The 26,702-nt window shown below is 43.2% G+C and overlaps 1 protein-coding gene across 1 annotated transcript in view; it reads left to right on the top strand.

Annotated features, from left to right (window-relative positions):
• The window catches only part of ITFG1 (integrin alpha FG-GAP repeat containing 1), a 240,692-nt gene that overhangs the window by 53,021 nt on the left and 160,969 nt on the right, over positions 1-26,702 (top strand). The window contains exons 2-5 of the mRNA XM_069739330.1: positions 9,595-9,670; positions 9,902-10,053; positions 15,882-15,939; positions 16,455-16,529. Of these exons, the coding sequence (XP_069595431.1) occupies positions 9,595-9,670; positions 9,902-10,053; positions 15,882-15,939; positions 16,455-16,529 (361 nt within the window). The remainder of the gene's footprint in view (positions 1-9,594; positions 9,671-9,901; positions 10,054-15,881; positions 15,940-16,454; positions 16,530-26,702) is intronic.

The following is a 26,702-nucleotide window of genomic DNA, read 5'->3' as shown; positions in this document are numbered from 1 at the left end:
TATACACTGCACAGTACCACTCCTCCTGTATATATACACTGCACAGTACCACTCCTCCTGTATATATACACTGCACAGTACTACTCCTCCTGTCCTGTATATATACACTGCACAGTACCACTCCTCCTGTATATATACACTGCACAGTACTACTCCTCCTGTCCTGTATATATACACTGCACAGTACCACTCCTCCTGTATATATACACTGCACAGTACCACTCCTCCTGTATATATACACTGCACAGTACTACTCCTCCTGTCCTGTATATATACACTGCACAGTACCACTCCTCCTGTATATATACACTGCACAGTACTACTCCTCCTGTCCTGTATATATACACTGCACAGTACCACTCCTCCTGTATATATACACTGCACAGTACCACTCCTCCTGTCCTGTATATATACACTGCACAGTACCACTCCTCCTGTCCTGTATATATACACTGCACAGTACCACTCCTCCTGTATATATACACTGCACAGTACCACTCCTCCTGTATATATACACTGCACAGTACCACTCCTCCTGTATATATACACTGCACAGTGCCACTCCTCCTGTATATATACACTGGACAGTACCACTCCTCCTGTACTGTATATATACACTGCACAGTACTACTCTGTTTAGAAAGGATCGTAAAAATCGGAGAGGAGGAGGGGTTTGTCTCTATGTAAAGTCTTGTCTAAAGTCCACTTTAAGGGAGGATATTAGCGAAGGGAATGAGGATGTCGAGTCCATATGGGTTGAAATTCATGGAGGGAAAAATGGTAACAAAATTCTCATTGGGGTCTGTTACAAACCCCCAAATATAACAGAAAGCATGGAAAGTCTACTTCTAAAGCAGATAGATGAAGCTGCAACCCATAATGAGGTCCTGGTTATGGGGGACTTTAACTACCCGGATATTAACTGGGAAACAGAAACCTGTGAAACCCATAAAGGCAACAGGTTTCTGCTAATAACCAAGAAAAATTATCTTTCACAATTGGTGCAGAATCCAACCAGAGGAGCAGCACTTTTAGACCTAATACTATCTAATAGACCTGACAGAATAACAAATCTGCACGTGGTCGGGCATCTAGGAAATAGCGACCACAATATTGTGCAGTTTCACCTGTCTTTCACTAGGGGGACTTGTCAGGGAGTCACAAAAACATTGAACTTTAGGAAGGCAAAGTTTGACCAGCTTAGAGATGCCCTTAATCTGGTAGACTGGGACAATATCCTCAGAAATGAGAATACAGATAATAAATGGGAAATGTTTAAGAACATCCTAAATAGGCAGTGTAAGCGGTTTATACCTTGTGGGAATAAAAGGACTAGAAATAGGAAAAACCCAATGTGGCTAAACAAAGAAGTAAGACAGGCAATTAACAGTAAAAAGAAAGCATTTGCACTACTAAAGCAGGATGGCACCATTGAAGCTCTAAAAAACTATAGGGAGAAAAATACTTTATCTAAAAAACTAATTAAAGCTGCCAAAAAGGAAACAGAGAAGCACATTGCTAAGGAGAGTAAAACTAATCCCAAACTGTTCTTCAACTATATCAATAGTAAAAGAATAAAAACTGAAAATGTAGGCCCCTTAAAAAATAGTGAGGAAAGAATGGTTGTAGATGACGAGGAAAAAGCTAACATATTAAACACCTTCTTCTCCACGGTATTCACGGTGGAAAATGAAATGCTAGGTGAAATCCCAAGAAACAATGAAAACCCTATATTAAGGGTCACCAATCTAACCCAAGAAGAGGTGCGAAACCGGCTAAATAAGTTTAAAATAGATAAATCTCCGGGTCCGGATGGCATACACCCACGAGTACTAAGAGAACTAAGTAATGTAATAGATAAACCATTATTTCTTATTTTTAGTGACTCTATAGCGACAGGGTCTGTTCCGCAGGACTGGCGCATAGCAAATGTGGTGCCAATATTAAAAAAGGGCTCGAAAAGTGAACCTGGAAATTATAGGCCAGTAAGTCTAACCTCTATTGTTGGTAAAATATTTGAAGGGTTTCTGAGGGATGTTATTCTGGATTATCTCAATGAGAATAACTGTTTAACTCCATATCAGCATGGGTTTATGAGAAATCGCTCCTGTCAAACCAATCTAATCAGTTTTTATGAAGAGGTAAGCTATAGGCTGGACCACGGTGAGTCATTGGACGTGGTATATCTCGATTTTTCCAAAGCGTTTGATACCGTGCCGCACAAGAGGTTGGTACACAAAATGAGAATGCTTGGTCTGGGGGAAAATGTGTGTAAATGGGTTAGTAACTGGCTTAGTGATAGAAAGCAGAGGGTGGTTATAAATGGTATAGTCTCTAACTGGGTCGCTGTGACCAGTGGGGTACCGCAGGGGTCAGTATTGGGACCTGTTCTCTTCAACATATTCATTAATGATCTGGTAGAAGGTTTACACAGTAAAATATCGATATTTGCAGATGATACAAAACTATGTAAAGCAGTTAATACAAGAGAAGATAGTATTCTGCTACAGATGGATCTGGATAAGTTGGAAACTTGGGCTGAAAGGTGGCAGATGAGGTTTAACAATGATAAATGTAAGGTTATACACATGGGAAGAGGGAATCAATATCACCATTACACACTGAACGGGAAACCACTGGGTAAATCTGACAGGGAGAAGGACTTGGGGATCCTAGTTAATGATAAACTTACCTGGAGCAGCCAGTGCCAGGCAGCAGCTGCCAAGGCAAACAGGATCATGGGGTGCATTAAAAGAGGTCTGGATACACATGATGAGAGCATTATACTGCCTCTGTACAAATCCCTAGTTAGACCGCACATGGAGTACTGTGTCCAGTTTTGGGCACCGGTGCTCAGGAAGGATATAATGGAACTAGAGAGAGTACAAAGGAGGGCAACAAAATTAATAAAGGGGATGGGAGAACTACAATACCCAGATAGATTAGCGAAATTAGGATTGTTTAGTCTAGAAAAAAGACGACTGAGGGGCGATCTAATAACCATGTATAAGTATATAAGGGGACAATACAAATATCTCGCTGAGGATCTGTTTATACCAAGGAAGGTGACGGGCACAAGGGGGCATTCTTTGCGTCTGGAGGAGAGAAGGTTTTTCCACCAACATAGAAGAGGATTCTTTACTGTTAGGGCAGTGAGAATCTGGAATTGCTTGCCTGAGGAGGTGGTGATGGCGAACTCAGTCGAGGGGTTCAAGAGAGGCCTGGATGTCTTCCTGGAGCAGAACAATATTGTATCATACAATTATTAGGTTCTGTAGAAGGACGTAGATCTGGGTATTTATTTATTATGATGGAATATAGGCTGAACTGGATGGACAAATGTCTTTTTTCGGCCTTACTAACTATGTTACTATGTTACTATGTTACTCCTCCTGTCCTGTATATATACACTGCACAGCACCACTCCTCCTGTATATATACACTGCACAGTACCACTCCTCCTGTATATATACACTGCACAGTACTACTCCTCCTGTCCTGTATATATACACTGCACAGTACCACTCCTCCTGTATATATACACTGCACAGTACCACTCCTCCTGTATATATACACTGCACAGTACCACTCCTCCTGTCCTGTATATATACACTGCACAGTACCACTCCTCCTATCCTGTATATATACACTGCACAGTACCACTCCTCCTGTATATATACACTGCACAGTACCACTCCTCCTGTATATATTCACTGCACAGTACCACTCCTCCTGTCCTGTATATATACACTGCACAGCACCACTCCTCCTGTATATATACACTGCACAGTACTACTCCTCCTGTATATATACACTGTACAGTACCACTCCTCCTGTATATATACACTGCACAGTACCACTCCTCCTGTATATATACACTGCACAGTACCACTCCTCCTGTCCTGTATATATACACTGCACAGCACCACTCCTCCTGTATATATACACTGCACAGTACCACTCCTCCTGTATATATACACTGCACAGTACCACTCCTCCTGTATATATACACTGCACAGTACTACTCCTCCTGTCCTGTATATATACACTGCACAGTACCACTCCTCCTGTATATATACACTGCACAGTACCACTCCTCCTGTCCTGTATATATACACTGCACAGTACCACTCCTCCTGTCTTGTATATATACACTGCACAGTACCACTCCTCCTGTATATATACACTGCACAGTACCACTCCTCCTGTATATATACACTGCACAGTACCACTCCTCCTGTATATATACACTGCACAGTACCACTCCTCCTGTATATATACACTGCACAGTACCACTCCTCCTGTATATATACACTGCACAGTACCACTCCTCCTGTCCTGTATATATACACTGCACAGTACCACTCCTCCTGTATATATACACTGCACAGTACCACTCCTCCTGTATATATACACTGCACAGTACCGCTCCTCCTGTCCTGTATATATACACTGCACAGTACCACTCCTCCTGTATATATACACTGCACAGTACCACTCCTCCTGTATATATACACTGCACAGTACCACTCCTCCTGTATATATACACTGCACAGTACCACTCCTCCTGTCCTGTATATATACACTGCACAGTACCACTCCTCCTGTATATATACACTGCACAGTACCACTCCTCCTGTATATATTCACTGCACAGTACCACTCCTCCTGTCCTGTATATATACACTGCACAGCACCACTCCTCCTGTATATATACACTGCACAGTACCACTCCTCCTGTATATATACACTGCACAGTACCACTCCTCCTGTATATATACACTGCACAGTACTACTCCTCCTGTCCTGTATATATACACTGCACAGTACCACTCCTCCTGTATATATACACTGCACAGTACCACTCCTCCTGTCCTGTATATATACACTGCACAGCACCACTCCTCCTGTATATATACACTGCACAGTACTCCTCCTCCTGTATATATACACTGCACAGTACCACTCCTCCTGTATATATACACTGCACAGTACCACTCCTCCTGTCCTGTATATATACACTGCACAGTACCACTCCTCCTGTATATATACACTGCACAGGACCACTCCTCCTGTCCTGTATATATACACTGCACAGGACCACTCCTCCTGTATATATACACTGCACAGTACCACTCCTCCTGTATATATACACTGCACAGTACCACTCCTCCTGTCCTGTATATATACACTGCACAGTACCACTCCTCCTGTCCTGTATATATACACTGCACAGTACCACTCCTCCTGTCCTGTATATATACACTGCACAGTACCACTCCTCCTGTATATATACACTGCACAGTACCACTCCTCCTGTATATATTCACTGCACAGTACCACTCCTCCTGTCCTGTATATATACACTGCACAGCACCACTCCTCCTGTATATATACACTGCACAGTACCACTCCTCCTGTATATATACACTGCACAGTACCACTCCTCCTGTATATATACACTGCACAGTACTACTCCTCCTGTCCTGTATATATACACTGCACAGCACCACTCCTCCTGTATATATACACTGCACAGTACCACTCCTCCTGTATATATACACTGCACAGTACCACTCCTCCTGTATATATACACTGCACAGTACCACTCCTCCTGTATATATACACTGCACAGTACCACTCCTCCTGTCCTGTATATATACACTGCACAGTACCACTCCTCCTGTCCTGTATATATACACTGCACAGTACTACTCCTCCTGTCCTGTATATATACACTGCACAGCACCACTCCTCCTGTATATATACACTGCACAGTACCACTCCTCCTGTATATATACACTGCACAGTACCACTCCTCCTGTATATATTCACTGCACAGTACCACTCCTCCTGTCCTGTATATATACACTGCACAGCACCACTCCTCCTGTATATATACACTGCACAGTACCACTCCTCCTGTATATATACACTGCACAGTACCACTCCTCCTGTATATATACACTGCACAGTACTACTCCTCCTGTCCTGTATATATACACTGCACAGTACCACTCCTCCTGTATATATACACTGCACAGTACCACTCCTCCTGTCCTGTATATATACACTGCACAGCACCACTCCTCCTGTATATATACACTGCACAGTACCACTCCTCCTGTATATATACACTGCACAGTACCACTCCTCCTGTCCTGTATATATACACTGCACAGTACCACTCCTCCTGTATATATACACTGCACAGGACCACTCCTCCTGTCCTGTATATATACACTGCACAGTACCACTCCTCCTGTATATATACACTGCACAGTACCACTCCTCCTGTATATATACACTGCACAGTACCACTCCTCCTGTATATATACACTGCACAGTACCACTCCTCCTGTCCTGTATATATACACTGCACAGTACCACTCCTCCTATCCTGTATATATACACTGCACAGTACCACTCCTCCTGTATATATACACTGCACAGTACCACTCCTCCTGTCCTGTATATATACACTGCACAGTACCACTCCTCCTGTATATATACACTGCACAGTACCACTCCTCCTGTCCTGTATATATACACTGCACAGTACCACTCCTCCTGTATATATACACTGCACAGTACCACTCCTCCTGTCCTGTATATATACACTGCACAGTACCACTCCTCCTGTATATATACACTGCACAGTACCACTCCTCCTGTCCTGTATATATACACTGCACAGTACCACTCCTCCTGTCCTGTATATATACACTGCACAGTACCACTCCTCCTGTATATATACACTGCACAGTACCACTCCTCCTGTATATATACACTGCACAGTACCACTCCTCCTGTATATATACACTGCACAGTACCACTCCTCCTGTATATATACACTGCACAGTACCACTCCTCCTGTATATATACACTGCACAGTACCACTACTCCTGTATATATACACTGCACAGTACCACTCCTCCTGTCCTGTATATATACACTGCACAGTACCACTCCTCCTGTCCTGTATATATACACTGCACAGTACCACTCCTCCTGTCCTGTATATATACACTGCACAGTACCACTCCTCCTGTATATATACACTGCACAGTACCACTCCTCCTGTCCTGTATATATACACTGCACAGTACCACTCCTCCTGTCCTGTATATATACACTGCACAGTACCACTCCTCCTGTATATATACACTGCACAGTACCACTCCTCCTGTATATATACACTGCACAGTACCACTCCTCCTGTATATATACACTGCACAGTACCACTCCTCCTGTATATATACACTGCACAGTACCACTCCTCCTGTATATATACACTGCACAGTACCACTCCTCCTGTATATATACACTGCACAGTACCACTACTCCTGTATATATACACTGCACAGTACCACTCCTCCTGTCCTGTATATATACACTGCACAGTACCACTCCTCCTGTCCTGTATATATACACTGCACAGTACCACTCCTCCTGTCCTGTATATATACACTGCACAGTACCACTCCTCCTGTCCTGTATATATACACTGCACAGTACCACTCCTCCTCTCCTGTATATATACACCGCACAGTACCACTCCTCCTGTCCTGTATATATACACTGCACAGTACCACTCCTCCTCTCCTGTATATATACACCGCACAGTACCACTCCTCCTGTCCTGTATATATACACTGCACAGTACCACTCCTCCTGTCCTGTATATATACACTGCACAGTACCACTCCTCCTGTATATATACACTGCACAGTACCACTCCTCCTGTATATATACACTGCACAGTACCACTCCTCCTGTATATATACACTGCACAGTACCACTCCTCCTGTATATATACACTGCACAGTACCACTTCTCCTGTCCTGTATATATACACTGCACAGTACCACTCCTCCTGTATATATACACTGCACAGTACCACTCCTCCTGTATATATACACTGCACAGTACCACTCCTCCTGTATATATACACTGCACAGTACCACTCCTCCTGTATATATACACTGCACAGTACCACTCCTCCTGTCCTGTATATATACACTGTACAGTACCGCTCCTCCTGTATATATACACTGCACAGTACCACTCCTCCTGTCCTGTATATATACACTACACAGTACCACTCCTCCTGTCCTGTATATATACACTGCACAGTACCACTCCTCCTGCCCTGTATATATACACTGCACAGTACCACTCCTCCTGTCCTGTATATATACACTACACAGTACCGCTCCTCCTGTCCTGTATATATACACTGTACAGTACCGCTCCTCTTGTCCTGTATATATACACTGTACAGTACCGCTCCTCCTGTATATATACACTGCACAGTACCACTCCTCCTGCCCTGTATATATACACTACACAGTACCACTCCTCCTGTCCTGTATATATACACTGCACAGTACCACTCCTCCTGTCCTGTATATATACACTGTACAGTACCACTCCTCCTGTATATATACTCTGCACAGTACCACTCCTCCTGTATATATACACTGCACTGTACCGCTCCTCCTGTCCTGTATATATACACTGCACAGTACCACTCCTCCTGTCCTGTATATATACACTGCACAGTACCACTACTCCTGTCCTGTATATATACACTGCACAGTACCACTCCTCCTGTATATATACACTGCACAGTACCACTCCTCCTGTATATATACACTGCACAGTACCACTCCTCCTGTATATATACACTGCACAGTACCACTCCTCCTGTATATATACACTGCACAGTACCACTTCTTTGATGTCTCTTATGGTGTTTTTCCTTCTTAAAGGGGTTGTCTGGGACTTGTACATCAATGTCCTTTCGATGAGTCATTAATGTCTGATCGGCGGAGGTGCAGCTGCTCCTAGTGCCGACGGCAGACAGTTTACCACAATCAGTCGGCCACTTTTTCCTGCGTCTTGCGCCATTTTCCAGCTCTCTGCCCTTTGTGTAAGTTTGTCTGTTCAGAGGCGACTATCTGTGCAGATATAATACTTCTCACAGCTGAGGGTTTGGCGCAGTTCTATCCAGCCCGGTCTCTTCGCCTGTGTCATGTCCTGCAGTGATTTGCATCAAGGATGGTGAATCATAACCCCGAGTGTAATGGTTGTTGGTGAATGCTGTGACTTGTAGTACTATCAGATTGCCGCCATATTTTTGGGCATGGCTGATAGGCCGAGTCCTGACCCTGGGATGTTATATTGGTTTGTATCCCTGTGTTTAGGGAGCATGTGTACATTAGTCGGGTCCGCACCCTGCACGCCCGTGTCTGCTGAGCGCCAGGTGTGGGGTGGAGTGTTTGCTCTTGTGGAGGTGAAGAGGACGAAGCCGTCAGCTCTTGGCAAACATTCTGCCGCGCTCCGGCACCCAACATCCATGGCCACAGGCCGCTCCTGGGGACACCATGCATCTAGTTGTCCGAACGCCGCCGTTCTCAAGCATCGATTAGGAAATCCCAAAAGTTTAAACGTCTTCTTTATTCCCAGTCTTTATTGCTGCAGATTGTCTCCAGCGTGTTCTGTGGGCAGCACTATGGGCCTAAAGTGTCTCGTGAAGTTGATTTACACTGCAGCTCCTCTCACTTGGCTCTCGTCATTTTGTCATTTCAGGTAATGAGTTAAGAATCTTTTTCGCCGACCTGAAGTCCACGCCGTGTTTCAGCCCCAAAGTGAAGCTCTCATTAGAGTAAGTACGAAGCTGAGTGCCCACCGCAGAGGGGAGTGCTAGAGCCAACGCCAGCGGGATATATATAATATACAATATAGATAGTGTGCCCCTTCATCCCAGGAACGTCCCCCCGTGCTGCCTGAAGCCCCCCGTGCTGCCTGAAGCCCCCGTGCTGCCAGAAGCCCCCCTGTGCTGATATTACTATCGTTATATCTCTGGATTTGCTGATCTTTGTCCTCTTTCCCCCAGGAGTGAGGGTGCGGTGATCATCAGCGTGGTCCCCGGTGACTACAATGGAGATTCCCAGATGGACGTGCTGCTGACCACTGTGCCGGCTACTAAGGCCGGGAGCGACTACCCGCTGACCGTTGTCATCTACTGGGGGAACAACCAGACCCTCAGTAAGTTTCCCAGTCATTATTTCTCCCTTCACGGCCCTAATTATGCTGTCTCTGCTGCTGTCTGGACAGGAGGGATCAGCGTCTCCCACTAAACGTGCCCAGATGGTCAGCATCTACCTGTATATAACAGGGTTGTCAGTCATTGTACAGGAGGAGGAGGTGAGCTGTGACATCCCCTATTGTGAATGGTGGATCCTGTGTTATCTATTGTACATAGAGGTGTTATCAGTCATTGTACAGGAGGAGGAGGTGAGTTGTGATATCACCTATTGTGAATGGTGGATCCTGTGTTATCTACTGTACATAGAGGTGTTATCAGTCATTGTACAGGAGGAGGAGGTGAGTTGTGATATCACCTATTGTGAATGGTGGATCCTGTGTTATCTACTTTATATAGAGGTGTTATCAGTCATTGTACAGGAGGAGGAGGTGAGTTGTGACATCACCTATTGTGAATAATGGATCCTGTGTTATCTACTGTATATAGAGGTGTTATCAGTTATTGTACAGGAGGAGGAGGTGAGCTGTGATATCACCTATTGTGAATGGCGGATCCTGTGTTATCTACTGTACATAGAGGTGTTATCAGTCATTGTACAGGAGGAGGTGGTGAGCTGTGATATCACCTATTGTGAATGGTGGATCCTGTGTTATCCACTGTATATAGAGGTGTTATCAGTCATTGTACAGGAGGAGGAGGTGAGCTGTGATATCACCTATTGTGAATGGTGGATCCTGTGTTATCTACTGTACATAGAGGTGTTATCAGTCATTGTACAGGAGGAGGAGGTGAGCTGTGATATCACCTATTGTGAATGGTGGATCCTGTGTTATCTACTGTATATAGAGGTGTTATCAGTCATTGTACAGGAGGAGGAGGTGAGCTGTGATATCACCTATTGTGAATGGTGGATCCTGTGTTATCTACTGTATATAGAGGTGTTATCAGTCATTGTACAGGAGAAGGAGGTGAGCTGTGACATCACCTATTGTGAATGATGGATCCTGTGTTATCTACTGTATATAGAGGTGTTATCAGTTATTGTACAGGAGGAGGTGAGCTGTGACATCACCTATTGTGAATGGTGGATCCTGTGTTATCTACTGTATATAGAGGTGTTATCAGTCATTGTACAGGAGGAGGAGGTGAGCTGTGACATCACCTATTATGAATGGTGGATCCTGTGTTATCTACTGTACATAGAGGTGTTATCAGTCATTGTACAGGAGGAGGAGGTGAGCTGTGACATCACCTATTATGAATGGTGGATCCTGTGTTATCTACTGTATATAGAGGTGTTATCAGTCATTGTACAGGAGGAGGAGGTGAGCTGTGACATCACCTATTGTGAATGGTGGATCCTGTGTTATCTACTGTATGTAGAGGTGTTATCAGTCATTGTACAGGAGGAGGAGGTGAGCTGTGATATCACCTATTGTGAATGGTGGATCCTGTGTTATCTACTGTATATAGAGGTGTTATCAGTCATTGTACAGGAGGAGGAGGTGAGCTGTGATATCACCTATTGTGAATGGTGGATCCTGTGTTATCTACTGTATATAGAGGTGTTATCAGTCATTGTACAGGAGGAGGAGGTGAGCTGTGATATCACCTATTGTGAATGATGGATCCTGTGTTATCTACTGTATATAGAGGTAAAAGCAAGGCAATATTACAGGGACCAAAAAAGAAGAAAAACATACACGGCAAAGAACTATTAAAAATATGGCTTTATTAAAGGAAATGCCAATGATTACACAAATATAAAAAAAAAATTTTAAAAACAGAAAAACCACATCTGCGAGGCAACAGGATTATGGAGCTGTATACATTAACAAGCAATATGGCCCCCACAATATCAGGATAAAAAATAGTTAACAAGTTGTACAACAGACACTTTAACATGTAATAAAAATCCTCCAGTGTAAAAATATGTAAAAATTACTTTATATATGTGTAAACAAATAAATGTTTATAAGAAAAATATCTTGTGCAAAATAAAACAATTAAAGTGAAAAAAATGTTTTGCACCTGACTACAAAAAAATCCCATACAATGATAATGTGTCCAAAAATATCTATTGTACAAACAACGAGTGAAAAAACAAAAATGTGTGAAACAAGGAAACAGGGGGTTAATAAAGCAGGGGGTTAATAAAGCCCAATAATATAACCACCAGAACTTCCGTAAGGTGCAAAAATATTAAAATGATAGTGTGCCATCACACAACTCAAAAATAGTTAAAGTGCACTCCTGCAGGTCACTATCATACAGACACAGTGATAGCGTCTGTCTGAATGTGCGTGATATAAAGTGTGGCTGTACAAACAAAATTACAAGATCTCTCTACCTGTGGGGGCTCTCTCCTGTGCCAGCGCGTACCCGACGCGCGTTTCGGTCTTTAACCTTCGTCAGGGGGTGGGGTGAATGGTGAATCCTGTGTTATCTACTGTATATAGAGGTGTTATCAGTCATTGTACAGGAGGAGGAGGTGAGCTGTGACATCCCCTATTGTGAATGGTGGATCCTGTGTTATCTACTGTACATAGAGGTGTTATCAGTCATTGTACAGGAGGAGGAGGTGAGCTGTGACATCACCTATAGTGAATGATGGATCCTGTGTTATCTACTGTATATAGAGGTGTTATCAGTCATTGTACAGGAGAAGGAGGTGAGCTGTGACATCACCTATTGTGAATGGTGGATCCTGTGTTATCTACTGTATATAGAGGTGTTATCAGTCATTGTACAGGAGAAGGAGGTGAGCTGTGACATCCCCTATTGTGAATGATGGATCCTGTGTTATCTACTGTACATAGAGGTGTTATCAGTCATTGTACAGGAGGAGGAGGTGAGCTGTGACATCACCTATAGTGAATGATGGATCCTGTGTTATCTACTGTATATAGAGGTGTTATCAGTCATTGTACAGGAGAAGGAGGTGAGCTGTGACATCACCTATTGTGAATGGTGGATCCTGTGTTATCTACTGTATATAGAGGTGTTATCAGTCATTGTACAGGAGAAGGAGGTGAGCTGTGACATCACCTATTGTGAATGGTGGATCCTGTGTTATCTACTGTATATAGAGGTGTTATCAGTCATTGTACAGGAGGAGGTGAGCTGTGACATCACCTATTGTGAATGGTGGATCCTGTGTTATCTACTGTACATAGAGGTGTTATCAGTCATTGTACAGGAGGAGGAGGTGAGCTGTGACATCCCCTATTGTGAATGGTGGATCCTGTGTTATCTACTGTACATAGAGGTGTTATCAGTCATTGTACAGGAGGAGGAGGTGAGCTGTGACATCACCTATTATGAATGGTGGATCCTGTGTTATCTACTGTATATAGAGGTGTTATCAGTCATTGTACAGGAGAAGGAGGTGAGCTGTGACATCACCTATTGTGAATGGTGGATCCTGTGTTATCTACTGTATGTAGAGGTGTTATCAGTCATTGTACAGGAGGAGGAGGTGAGCTGTGATATCACCTATTGTGAATGGTGGATCCTGTGTTATCTACTGTACATAGAGGTGTTATCAGTCATTGTACAGGAGGAGGAGGTGAGCTGTGATATCACCTATTGTGAATGGTGGATCCTGTGTTATCTACTGTACATAGAGGTGTTATCAGTCATTGTACAGGAGGAGGAGGTGAGCTGTGATATCACCTATTGTGAATGATGGATCCTGTGTTATCTACTGTATATAGAGGTAAAAGCAAGGCAATATTACAGGGACCAAAAAAGAAGAAAAACATACACGGCAAAGAACTATTAAAAATATGGCTTTATTAAAGGAAATGCCAATGATTACACAAATATAAAAAAAAAATTTTAAAAACAGAAAAACCACATCTGCGAGGCAACAGGATTATGGAGCTGTATACATTAACAAGCAATATGGCCCCCACAATATCAGGATAAAAAATAGTTAACAAGTTGTACAACAGACACTTTAACATGTAATAAAAATCCTCCAGTGTAAAAATATGTAAAAATTACTTTATATATGTGTAAACAAATAAATGTTTATAAGAAAAATATCTTGTGCAAAATAAAACAATTAAAGTGAAAAAAATGTTTTGCACCTGACTACAAAAAAATCCCATACAATGATAATGTGTCCAAAAATATCTATTGTACAAACAACGAGTGAAAAAACAAAAATGTGTGAAACAAGGAAACAGGGGGTTAATAAAGCAGGGGGTTAATAAAGCCCAATAATATAACCACCAGAACTTCCGTAAGGTGCAAAAATATTAAAATGATAGTGTGCCATCACACAACTCAAAAATAGTTAAAGTGCACTCCTGCAGGTCACTATCATACAGACACAGTGATAGCGTCTGTCTGAATGTGCGTGATATAAAGTGTGGCTGTACAAACAAAATTACAAGATCTCTCTACCTGTGGGGGCTCTCTCCTGTGCCAGCGCGTACCCGACGCGCGTTTCGGTCTTTAACCTTCGTCAGGGGGTGGGGTGAATGGTGAATCCTGTGTTATCTACTGTATATAGAGGTGTTATCAGTCATTGTACAGGAGGAGGAGGTGAGCTGTGACATCCCCTATTGTGAATGGTGAATCCTGTGTTATCTACTGTATATACAGGTGTTATCAGTTATTGTACAGGAGGAGGTGAGCTGTGACATCACCTATTGTGAATGGTGAATCCTGTGTTATCTACTGTATATAGAGGGGTTATCAGTTATTGTACAGGAAGAGGAGGTGAGTTGTGATATCACCTATTGTGAATGGTGAATCCTGTGTTATCTACTGTATATAGAGGTGTTATCAGTCATTGTACAGGAGGAGGAGGTGAGCTGTGACATCACCTATTGTGAATGGTGAATCCTGTGTTATCTACTGTATATACAGGTGTTATCAGTTATTGTACAGGAGGAGGTGAGCTGTGACATCACCTATTGTGAATGGTGAATCCTGTGTTATCTACTGTATATAGAGGGGTTATCAGTTATTGTACAGGAAGAGGAGGTGAGTTGTGATATCACCTATTGTGAATGGTGAATCCTGTGTTATCTACTGTATATAGAGGTGTTATCAGTCATTGTACAGGAGGAGGAGGTGAGTTGTGATATCACCTATTGTGAATGGTGAATCCTGTGTTATCTACTGTATATAGAGGGGTTATCAGTTATTGTACAGGAAGAGGAGGTGAGCTGTGACATCACCTATTGTGAATGGTGGATCCTGTGTTATCTACTGTATATAGAGGTGTTATCAGTCATTGTACAGGAGGAGGAGGTGAGCTGTGACATCACCTATTGTGAATGGTGAATCCTGTGTTATCTACTGTATATAGAGGTGTTATCAGTCATTGTACAGGAGGAGGAGGTGAGCTGTGACATCACCTATTGTGAATGGTGAATCCTGTGTTATCTACTGTATATACAGGTGTTATCAGTTATTGTACAGGAGGAGGTGAGCTGTGACATCACCTATTGTGAATGGTGAATCCTGTGTTATCTACTGTATATAGAGGGGTTATCAGTTATTGTACAGGAAGAGGAGGTGAGCTGTGACATCACCTATTGTGAATGGTGGATCCTGTGTTATCTACTGTATATAGAGGTGTTATCAGTCATTGTACAGGAGGAGGAGGTGAGCTGTGACATCAGCCATTGTAATTTTGTCTCTGATGATTGGGAAACTGCTGAAAACTCTTCCTGACAGGACACAGTATGAATCTAAATCATCCGCAGTGCTCAGTGTGAACATGACCAGACTCCTCGTGTATGTTTTGCTCGGCCCCCTCGATCGGCTCTCGGTCTCCTTTCATTCTGACATCTGTTTTCTCTTTCAGGTTCGGATCGCAAGTTGCAGCTTAACAACACGTACCCTGACGAGCCCCATATCATGGAGTAAGTACTTCGCCATGTACGTCCAAATATCTGCCCCCCTCTCCCACACTGTAATAACTATGGCCGACACTGCATAGACAAACATAAGGTAATATCTTATTAAGCAGAATGCCTTTAATCTGGCATCTGATAATCCAGAACAGAAGTGTGATATTTCACAAGATGGGCGTCAGAGAACATCTGGGATGGCAGGTAACCCTCTCCTAGCTGTGGTGACACCATGTCTAGGTGGGTGCTTAGAGGGGTCATCGCTCTTTTTGTATTTAGAGGTTTGGTCTTTGAATGGCCAAAAAAACAAACTGAAACGTAACTTGTGGCCTGAACTCCATAATCCAACATGGCGGATAGTCCAGCACCTGTTTGGTCCTGTTAAAGCCCGATCTGTTCACCACCATTGGGTGTCTCAGCCCCCCGTGTGACCCCTCTACGTGCTGACCCCACGTATAGGAGCTCGTTTCATTTCACTCACTTTCTGTTTGTTTTCCTGATATATTTTTCTCTATTTCTTCCTTCAGCTTTAATGGAGACCTGATCCCTGATATCTTTGGTGTCCCGTCCGGAAGCCAGACCCCTCTAATCATATATGGCGGGTAAGAGTGGGCGTCGTATTAATGCAGTGGGGGCTGGCACTGATAACGGGCTGTCCTTCATTACATATGATAGAAACGTCCTATCACCGAGCTTAACTAATGGAACTATATATGTAACTGATCCTGTGTTCCATCTGTAGTATACTCTAGAGCTGCACTCACTATTCTGCTGGTGCAGTCACTGTGTACATACATTACATTATTGATCCTGAGTTACATCCTGTATTATACTCTAGAGCTGCACTCACTATTCTGCTGGTGCAGTCACTGTGTACATGCATTACATTATTGATCCTGAGTTACATCCTGTATTATACCCCAGAGCTGCACTCACTATTCTGCTGGTGCAGTCACTGTGTACATACATTACATTATTGATCCTGAGTTACATTCTGTAGTATACTCCAGAGCTGCACTCACTATTCTGCTGGTGCAGTCACTGTGTACATACATTACATTACTGATCCTGAGTTACATCCTGTATTATACTCTAGAGCTGCACTCACTATTCTGCTGGTGCAGTCACTGTGTACATACATTACATTATTGATCCTGAGTTACATCCTGTATTATACTCCAGAGCTGCACTCACTATTCTGCTGGTGCAGTCACTGTGTACATACATTACATTACTGATCCTGAGTTACATCCTGTAATATACCCCAGAGCTGCACTCACTATTCTGCTGGTGCAGTCACTGTGTACATACATTACATTACTGATCCTGAGTTACATCCTGTATTATACCCCAGAGCTGCACTCACTAATCTGCTGGTGCAGTCACTGTGTACATACATTACATTATTGATCCTGAGTTACATCCTGTATTATACTCTAGAGCTGCACTCACTATTCTGCTGGTGCAGTCACTGTGTACATACATTACATTACTGATCCTGAGTTACATCCTGTATTATACTCCAGAGCTGCACTCACTATTCTGCTGGTGCAGTCACTGTGTACATACATTACATTACTGATCCTGAGTTACATCCAGTATTATACTCCAGAGCTGCACTCACTATTCTGCTGGTGCAGTCACTGTGTACATACATTACATTACTGATCCTGATTTACCTCCTGTATTATACCCCAGAGCTGCACTCACTTTTCTGCTGGTGCAGTCACTGTGTACATACATTACATTACTGATCCTGATTTACCTCCTGTATTATACCCCAGAGCTGCACTCACTTTTCTGCTGGTGCAGTCACTGTGTACATACATTACATTACTGATCCTGAGTTACCTCCTGTATTATACCCCAGAGCTGCACTCACTATTCTGCTGGTGCAGTCACTGTGTACACACATTACATTACTGATCCTGAGTTACATCCTGTATTATACCCCAGAGCTGCACTCACTATTCTGCTGGTGCAGTCACTGTGTACATACATTACATTACTGATCATGAGTTACATCCTATATTATACCCCAGAGCTGCACTCACTATTCTGCTGGTGCAGTCACTGTGTACATACATTACATTACTGATCCTGAGTTACATCCTGTATTATACCCCAGAGCTGCACTCACTATTCTGCTGGTGCAGTCACTGTGTACACACATTACATTACTGATCCTGAGTTACATCCTGTATTATACCCCAGAGCTGCACTCATTATTCTGCTGGTGCATTCACTGTGTACATACATTACATTACTGATCATGAGTTACATCCTATATTATACCCCAGAGCTGCACTCACTATTCTGCTGGTGCAGTCACTGTGTACATACATTACATTACTGATCCTGAGTTACATCCTGTATTATATCCAGAGCTGCACTCACTATTCTGCTGGTGCAGTCACTGTGTACATACATTACATTACTGATCCTGAGTTACATCCTGTATTATACTCCAGAGCTGCACTCACTATTCTGCTGGTGCAGTCACTGTGTACATACATTACATTACTGATCCTGAGTTACATCCTGTATTATACTCCAGAGCTGCACTCACTATTCTGCTGGTGCAGTCACTGTGTACATACATTACATTACTGATCCTGAGTTACATCCTGTATTATACCCCAGAGCTGCACTCACTATTCTGCTGTTATATATTGGGCCGTCCTCTCGGGATCGTTATTTTCCTGTCTCACTATGTCACACTTTGCCTGATTTCGTTGTCTGATCACTTTCTCTCCGGTGATGGTTCTCGGTGTTTCTCCGATGTTCTGCGCACTACCTGGCGCTCTGCCTGTGCATGTGATAAGGGAAGGACTGGACGCCCCTTGTCGCCCTTAATAAATTTCAGCAATTCTCTTTATGTTCGGCGAGGCGATGTATGACACATCGTACATAATGTACACAGCTCACACACGCCGCTCGTCTTCCATATTTCCCCGGGGCCATTGTTCTTCTCGGTAAGACATAGGCGAGAGCCGGCGATTAAGATGTGAGGAGTCAATTGGATGTCTCAAGGATGGAAATCGGCTGTGTACGGATCCTATATAATGTGTGATGGTAGCCCTTATATATGGGGTCACCCAGCTGTGTAAGGAACCTATATGATGTATGATGGCAGGCCTTATATATAGGGTCACCCAGCTGTGTAAGAATCCTATATGATGTATGATGGCAGGCCTTATATATGGGATCACCTATATATGGGGTCACCCGGCTGTGTAAGGATCCTCTATGATGTATGATGGCAGCCCTTATATATAGGTCGCCCGGCTCTGTAAGGATCCTCTATGATGTATGATGGCAGCCCTTATATATAGGTCGCCCGGCTGTGTAAGGACCCTCTATGATGTATGATGGCAGCCCTTATATATAGGTCGCCCGGTTGTGTAAGGATCCTCTATGATGTATGATGGCAGCCCTTATATATGGGGTCACCTGGCTCTGTAAGGATCCTCTATGATGTATGATGGCAGCCCTTATATATAGGTCGCCCGGCTGTGTTAGGATCCTCTATGATGTATGATGGCAGCCCTTATATATGGGGTCACCTGGCTCTGTAAGGATCCTCTATGATGTATGATGGCAGGCCTGATATATGGGGTCACCTGGCTCTGTAAGGATCCTCTATGATGTATGATGGCAGCCCTTATATATGGGGTCACCTGGCTCTGTAAGGATCCTCTATGATGTATGATGGCAGCCCTTATATATAGGTCGCCCGGCTCTGTAAGGATCCTCTATGATGTATGATGGCAGCCCTTATATATAGGTCGCCCGGCTGTGTAAGGACCCTCTATAATGTATGATGGCAGCCCTTATATATAGGTCGCCCGGCTGTGTAAGGATCCTCTATGATGTATGATGGCAGCCCTTATATATGGGGTCACCTGGCTCTGTAAGGATCCTCTATGATGTATGATGGCAGCCCTTATATATAGGTCGCCCGGCTGTGTTAGGATCCTCTATGATGTATGATGGCAGCCCTTATATATGGGGTCACCTGGCTCTGTAAGGATCCTCTATGATGTATGATGGCAGGCCTGATATATGGGGTCACCTGGCTGTGTAAGGATCCTCTATGATGTATGATGGCAGCCCTTATATATAGGTCGCCCGGCTCTGTAAGGATCCTCTATGCTGTATGATGGCAGCCCTTATATATAGGTCGCCCGGCTCTGTAAGGATCCTCTATGATGTATGATGGCAGCCCTTATATATAGGTCGCCCGGCTGTGTTAGGATCCTCTATGATGTATGATGGCAGCCCTTATATATAGGTCGCCCGGCTGTGTTAGGATCCTCTATGATGTATGATGGCAGCCCTTATATATAGGTCGCCCGGCTGTGTAAGGACCCTCTATGATGTATGATGGCAGCCCTTATATATAGGTCGCCCGGCTCTGTAAGGATCCTCTATGATGTATGATGGCAGCCCTTATATATAGGTCGCCCGGCTGTGTAATGACCCTCTATGATGTATGATGGCAGCCCTTATATATAGGTCGCCCGGCTCTGTAAGGATCCTCTATGATGTATGATGGCAGCCCTTATATATAGGTCGCCCGGCTGTGTTAGGATCCTCTATGATGTATGATGGCAGCCCTTATATATAGGTCGCCCGGCTGTGTAAGGACCCTCTATGATGTATGATGGCAGCCCTTATATATAGGTCGCCCGGCTCTGTAAGGATCCTCTATGATGTATGATGGCAGCCCTTATATATAGGTCGCCCGGCTCTGTATGGACCCTCTATGATGTATGATGGCAGCCCTTATATATAGGTCGCCCGGCTCTGTAAGGATCCTCTATGATGTATGATGGCAGCCCTTATATATAGGTCGCCTGGCTGTGTAAGGGTCCTCTATGATGTATGATGGCAGCCCTTATATATAGGTCGCCCGGCTCTGTAAGGATCCTCTATGATGTATGATGGCAGGCCTTATATAGGTCACCTGGCTGTGTAAGGGTCCTCTATGATGTATGATGGCAGCCCTTATATATAGGTCGCCCGGCTGTGTAAGGACCCTCTATGATGTATGATGGCAGCCCTTATATATAGGTCGCCTGGCTGTGAAAGGGTCCTCTATGATGTATGATGGCAGCCCTTATATATAGGTCGCCCGGCTGTGTAAGGACCCTCTATGATGTATGATGGCAGCCCTTATATATAGGTCGCCCGGCTCTGTAAGGATCCTCTATGATGTATGATGGCAGCCCTTATATATAGGTCGCCCGGCTGTGTTAGGATCCTCTATGATGTATGATGGCAGCCCTTATATATAGGTCGCCTGGCTGTGTAAGGATCCTCTATGATGTATGATGGCAGCCCTTATATATAGGTCACCTGGCTGTGTAAAGATCCTCTATGATGTATGATGGCAGCCCTTATATATAGGTCGCCCGGCTGTGTAAGGACCCTCTATGATGTATGATGGCAGCCCTTATATATAGGTTGCCCGGCTCTGTAAGGATCCTCTATGATGTATGATGGCATCCCTTATATATAGGTCGCCCGGCTGTGTAAGGATCCTCTATGATGTATGATGGCAGGTCTTATATATAGGTCGCCCGGCTGTGTAAGGATCCTCTATGATGTATGATGGCAGGTCTTATATATAGGTCGCCCGGCTGTGTAAGGATCCTCTATGATGTATGATGGTAGCCCTTATATATAGGTCGCCCGGCTCTGTAAGGATCCTCTATGATGTATGATGGCAGCCCTTATATATAGGTCGCCCGGCTGTGTTAGGATCCTCTATGATGTATGATGGCAGCCCTTATATATAGGTCGCCCGGCTGTGTAAGGACCCTCTATGATGTATGATGGCAGCCCTTATATATAGGTTGCCCGGCTCTGTAAGGATCCTCTATGATGTATGATGGCATCCCTTATATATAGGTCGCCCGGCTGTGTAAGGATCCTCTATGATGTATGATGGCAGGTCTTATATATAGGTCGCCCGGCTGTGTAAGGATCCTCTATGATGTATGATGGCAGGTCTTATATATAGGTCGCCCGGCTGTGTAAGGATCCTCTATGATGTATGATGGTAGCCCTTATATATAGGTCGCCCGGCTCTGTAAGGATCCTCTATGATGTATGATGGCAGCCCTTATATATAGGTCGCCCGGCTGTGTAAGGATCCTCTATGATGTATGATGGCAGCCCTTATATATAGGTCGCCCGGCTCTGTAAGGATCCTCTATGATGTATGATGGCAGCCCTTATATATAGGTCGCCCGGCTGTGTAAGGACCCTCTATGATGTATGATGGCAGCCCTTATATATAGGTCGCCCGGCTGTGTAAGGATCCTCTATGATGTATGATGGCAGCCCTTATATATAGGTCGCCCGGCTCTGTAAGGATCCTCTATGATGTATGATGGCAGGCTTTATATATGGGATCACCTATATATGGGATCACCCAGCTGTGTAAGGATCCTCTATGATGTATGATGGCAGCCCTTATATATAGGTCGCCCGGCTGTGTAAGGATCCTCTATGATGTATGATGGCAGGCTTTATATATGGGATCACCTATATATGGGATCACCCGGCTGTGTAAGGATCCTCTATGATGTATGATGGCAGCCCTTATATATAGGTCGCCCGGCTCTGTAAGGATCCTCTATGATGTATGATGGCAGCCCTTATATATAGGTCACCCGGCTGTGTAAGGATCCTCTATGATGTATGATGGCAGCCCTTATATATAGGTCGCCCGGCTGTGTAAGGATCCTCTATGATGTATGATGGCAGGCCTTATATATAGGTCGCCCGGCTGTGTAAGGATCCTCTATGATGTATGATGGCAGGCTTTATATATGGGATCACCTATATATGGGATCACCCGGCTGTGTAAGGATCCTCTATGATGTATGATGGCAGCCCTTATATATAGGTCGCCCGGCTGTGTAAGGATCCTCTATGATGTATGATGGCAGGCTTTATATATGGGATCACCTATATATGGGATCACCCGGCTGTGTAAGGATCCTCTATGATGTATGATGGCAGCCCTTATATATAGGTCACCCGGCTGTGTAAGGATCCTCTATGATGTATGATGGCAGCCCTTATATATAGGTCGCCCGGCTGTGTAAGGATCCTCTATGATGTATGATGGCAGGCTTTATATATGGGATCACCTATATATGGGATCACCCGGCTGTGTAAGGATCCTCTATGATGTATGATGGCAGGCCTTATATATAGGTCGCCCGGCTGTGTAAGGATCCTCTATGATGTATGATGGCAGGCTTTATATATAGCTCAACAAAGCAAAACAAATGTATTTTACGATTCTGGTAATTCAACAGAATATAAAGTTTTACATTTTATAAATTGCCGTACATCTATGGTAATCTACCAGGCCACATGCCCATGTAATCTCATGTATGTGGGGATGACAACACGAGAATTACGGGTCAGAACATTAGAACATATTAAAGATATTAAAGCTGCCGATAAAATCGAAATTGAAGATCAGGAGAAATTTAATAAACTTAAACCGCTGGCTAGACATTTTCGTCATTTTCATCCTCAACAATCCCATTTATTGAAGGTTAGGGGCATTGATCGAGTGCATTTGGGTAATAGGAGAGGGGATTATAGTCGTACTTTAGCGCAAAAAGAATGCAGGTGGATTACGCTCCTTAAATGTATGGTTCCCAAGGGTCTCAATGAACAGTGAGGTTTTTCTAGTTTTTTGTAGGGTCTATCTATAGATATATTTCTTTTACATGTATGTGTATTTATTCTTTTGCAGAATTTATTGAGATATACTATGGTAGTTTTAGTGGTGGGCGCGTGTAGGCTTAGGAGTATAATTAAGGGCATTGATGAGTGCGGTATTCTTATGTTTAGGATTGTTTAGTACAATAGGGTTTATTTTTATTGAATAATATTATATGTGTTTTCTAGATATACAATGGGCAATATGATATTTTATGGACATCATATGTATAATTTAGGTCTATGAACTGTAGCATAGCATTAGATATTATGGTATGGTTGGGATTATTACCGGGCACTTTTAACTGATCTAGATGTATAATGGGCACATATTATGGGTTTGATATACTTTGTGTTTTTGTGCCATATATGTGGATGTTGGTTTTTTGATTTACAGGTTTTTTATTTTTGTATTATTCATATGTGTCCTTGTAATGCATTATATGGTTTATGTATGACATTGATATATGTACGATATGTGGGTCAGAATGGTTATTTGACATGGATTGGCGTGTTTGTGTATGTGGTGCATGTGTGCTATGTATGTGTATGTGTATATGTTTTGGTGGCAGCTTGTGGTTATATAGATATGTATTTTATTTGATTTACTTTAATTACTTTGTTGTGTGTATACATGTATTTAATTAGTATATATATATGGTATATGTTGTGGGTGCTTGTGTATGTTACGGCATATATATGTATGGGGTTATATGTGTATGGAGGGACATATGTGTGTATAAAGGATATATTTATATATCAATGTGTATGCAGGTAGAGATATATGTACATGTGTTTTATTTACTTAGCAATTATTAATATAGTGATAATCTTAATTATATTACTTTCCAGTTTTTTGCGTGGTCTTAATGTTTTATGCTTACTGTATCTAATCTTTTGCCCTTTATTTCTGTGGCTGCAGATATACTTTGCGGTTATATGCGTTATGTGCCGCTCCCGTTCAGTGGGCTTAATGCCCATTGCACTTAATCCTTTGCCCTTTTTTCTTATGGCTGCCGAGACGCTGTGCGCCGATGTGCGCATGCGCCGCTCCCGTCCGGTGATTGGAGTCCTGGGGAGTGTGTTATCGACGGTGTCAGATGACGCCCTCGGTGACACACTTCCGGATTCTGATCGCTGGGATGGAGGTGTTTGCATGCGGCATTACGGCGCCATATAACTATGGCGTCTCTTTATTATATATGATCTGCAGCTGCTATTCTGAGTCCTTTTGCCCCACTCACATCACTCCCTGACGAAGCAGCGAGCGAAACGTGCGTTGGAGTGGTGTGTGCGGGGCAGCGGCATCCCTATACTGGTTGGTGTATTTTATAGTTTAAATTGCACTATATGTGTGTGATGTACTTGGCGGCATGTGTGATCTGATTTATAATTATATCTTTGTGATTTAATTTTTTGTAACACATTGTTTAGTTGTATTTAATTAAATTGGCATATCATTGATAGATTCATTACACTAATGACACTTTTTTCTTTATTTATTCAATCAATTAAATATTTGTTGCACACTTTTTTATTTATATATATATATACACATATAAAAATTTATTTTTATATATATACACACATAGATTTTTTCACATGTTATATATTTTCTCACATTTAATCATGCAGATATAGTTTTCGGATCGCATATGCTTTCATATTACATACATATTTTGTATTATTCTATTTATTGTTTACGTTAAGGAATTTTTATATATATTCTTCTCATTTTTTTTATATATATATTTTATGCCAATCAGTTGGGGTTTTGCCCTGTCCTGCACACACAGGGATTGTGTTTAAAAGGGAACCTGTCACCCCGGTTTTTCAGATTGAGATAAAAATACTGTTAAATAGGGCCTGCGCTGGGTGTTACAATAGTGTATGTAGTGTACCCTGATTCCCCACCTATGCTGCGAAATAACTTACCAAAGTCGCCGTTTTCGCCTGTCAATCAGGCTGGTCAGGTCAGGTGGGCGTGGTGACATCGCTCTTTTCTTCCCCAGCTTTCCGTTGGTGGCGTAGTGGTGTGCGCATGTCGCAGTGACGAATCCACTGCGCGCACGTGAAGAAACAGCGCGCGATCTGCGCTGTTATCCCTGTCATCGGTGGGGGCGGCCATCTTCCTGGGGCCGCGCGTGCGCAGATGGAGTGCTCTGCTGCACGGGGCTTCAGGAAAATGGCCGCGGGATGCCGCGCGTGCGCAGAAGAGATCGTGGCGGCCATTTTCCCAAAGCCGAGTAAGAGATCGCGGCAGCCATTTTCCCAAAGCCGAGTTTGCATCTCGGCTTTGGGAAAATGGCCGCCGCGATCTCTTCTGCGCACGCGCGGCATCCCGCGGCCATTTTCCTGAAGCCCCGTGCAGCAGAGCACTCCATCTGCGCACGCGCGGCCCCAGGAAGATGGCCGCCCCCACCGATGACAGGGATAACAGCGCAGATCGCGCGCTGTTTCTTCACGTGCGCGCAGTGGATTCGTCACTGCGACATGCGCACACCACTACGCCACCAACGGAAAGCTGGGGAAGAAAAGAGCGATGTCACCACGCCCACCTGACCTGACCAGCCTGATTGACAGGCGAAAACGGCGACTTTGGTAAGTTATTTCGCAGCATAGGTGGGGAATCGGGGTACACTACATACACTATTGTAACGCACAGCGCAGACCCTATTTAACAGTATTTTTATCTCAATCTGAAAAACCGGGGTGACAGGTTCCCTTTAAATAATAAATTAAGATAATTGAATGTAATATTAAATATCAGATACTAAATCCCTAATACAATTTCTGTTATCAAAAGAGTAATTTATGCATATACATTCAAAAGCATTCTAATATATTGTTTTTATTTTTTATATATTTTTTTTATATTTTTTATTTTGTGTAAATCTTTATTTAATTATTTATTTTTATTTTTCATGTTTTTTTGGTTTTAATAAAGGTTTCCATATAGATGTGCATGATTATGGTAATATTATTGTGTCTTTATTGTTATGTTTTTATTTGAATAAAAATAT

Source organism: Ranitomeya imitator, chromosome 9 (assembly GCF_032444005.1).
Source record: "Ranitomeya imitator isolate aRanImi1 chromosome 9, aRanImi1.pri, whole genome shotgun sequence".
NCBI classification, from domain to species: Eukaryota; Metazoa; Chordata; class Amphibia; order Anura; family Dendrobatidae; genus Ranitomeya; species Ranitomeya imitator.
The sequence above is the reverse complement of the archived record's forward strand: the minus strand, read 5'-3'. Positions and strand labels throughout refer to the sequence as shown.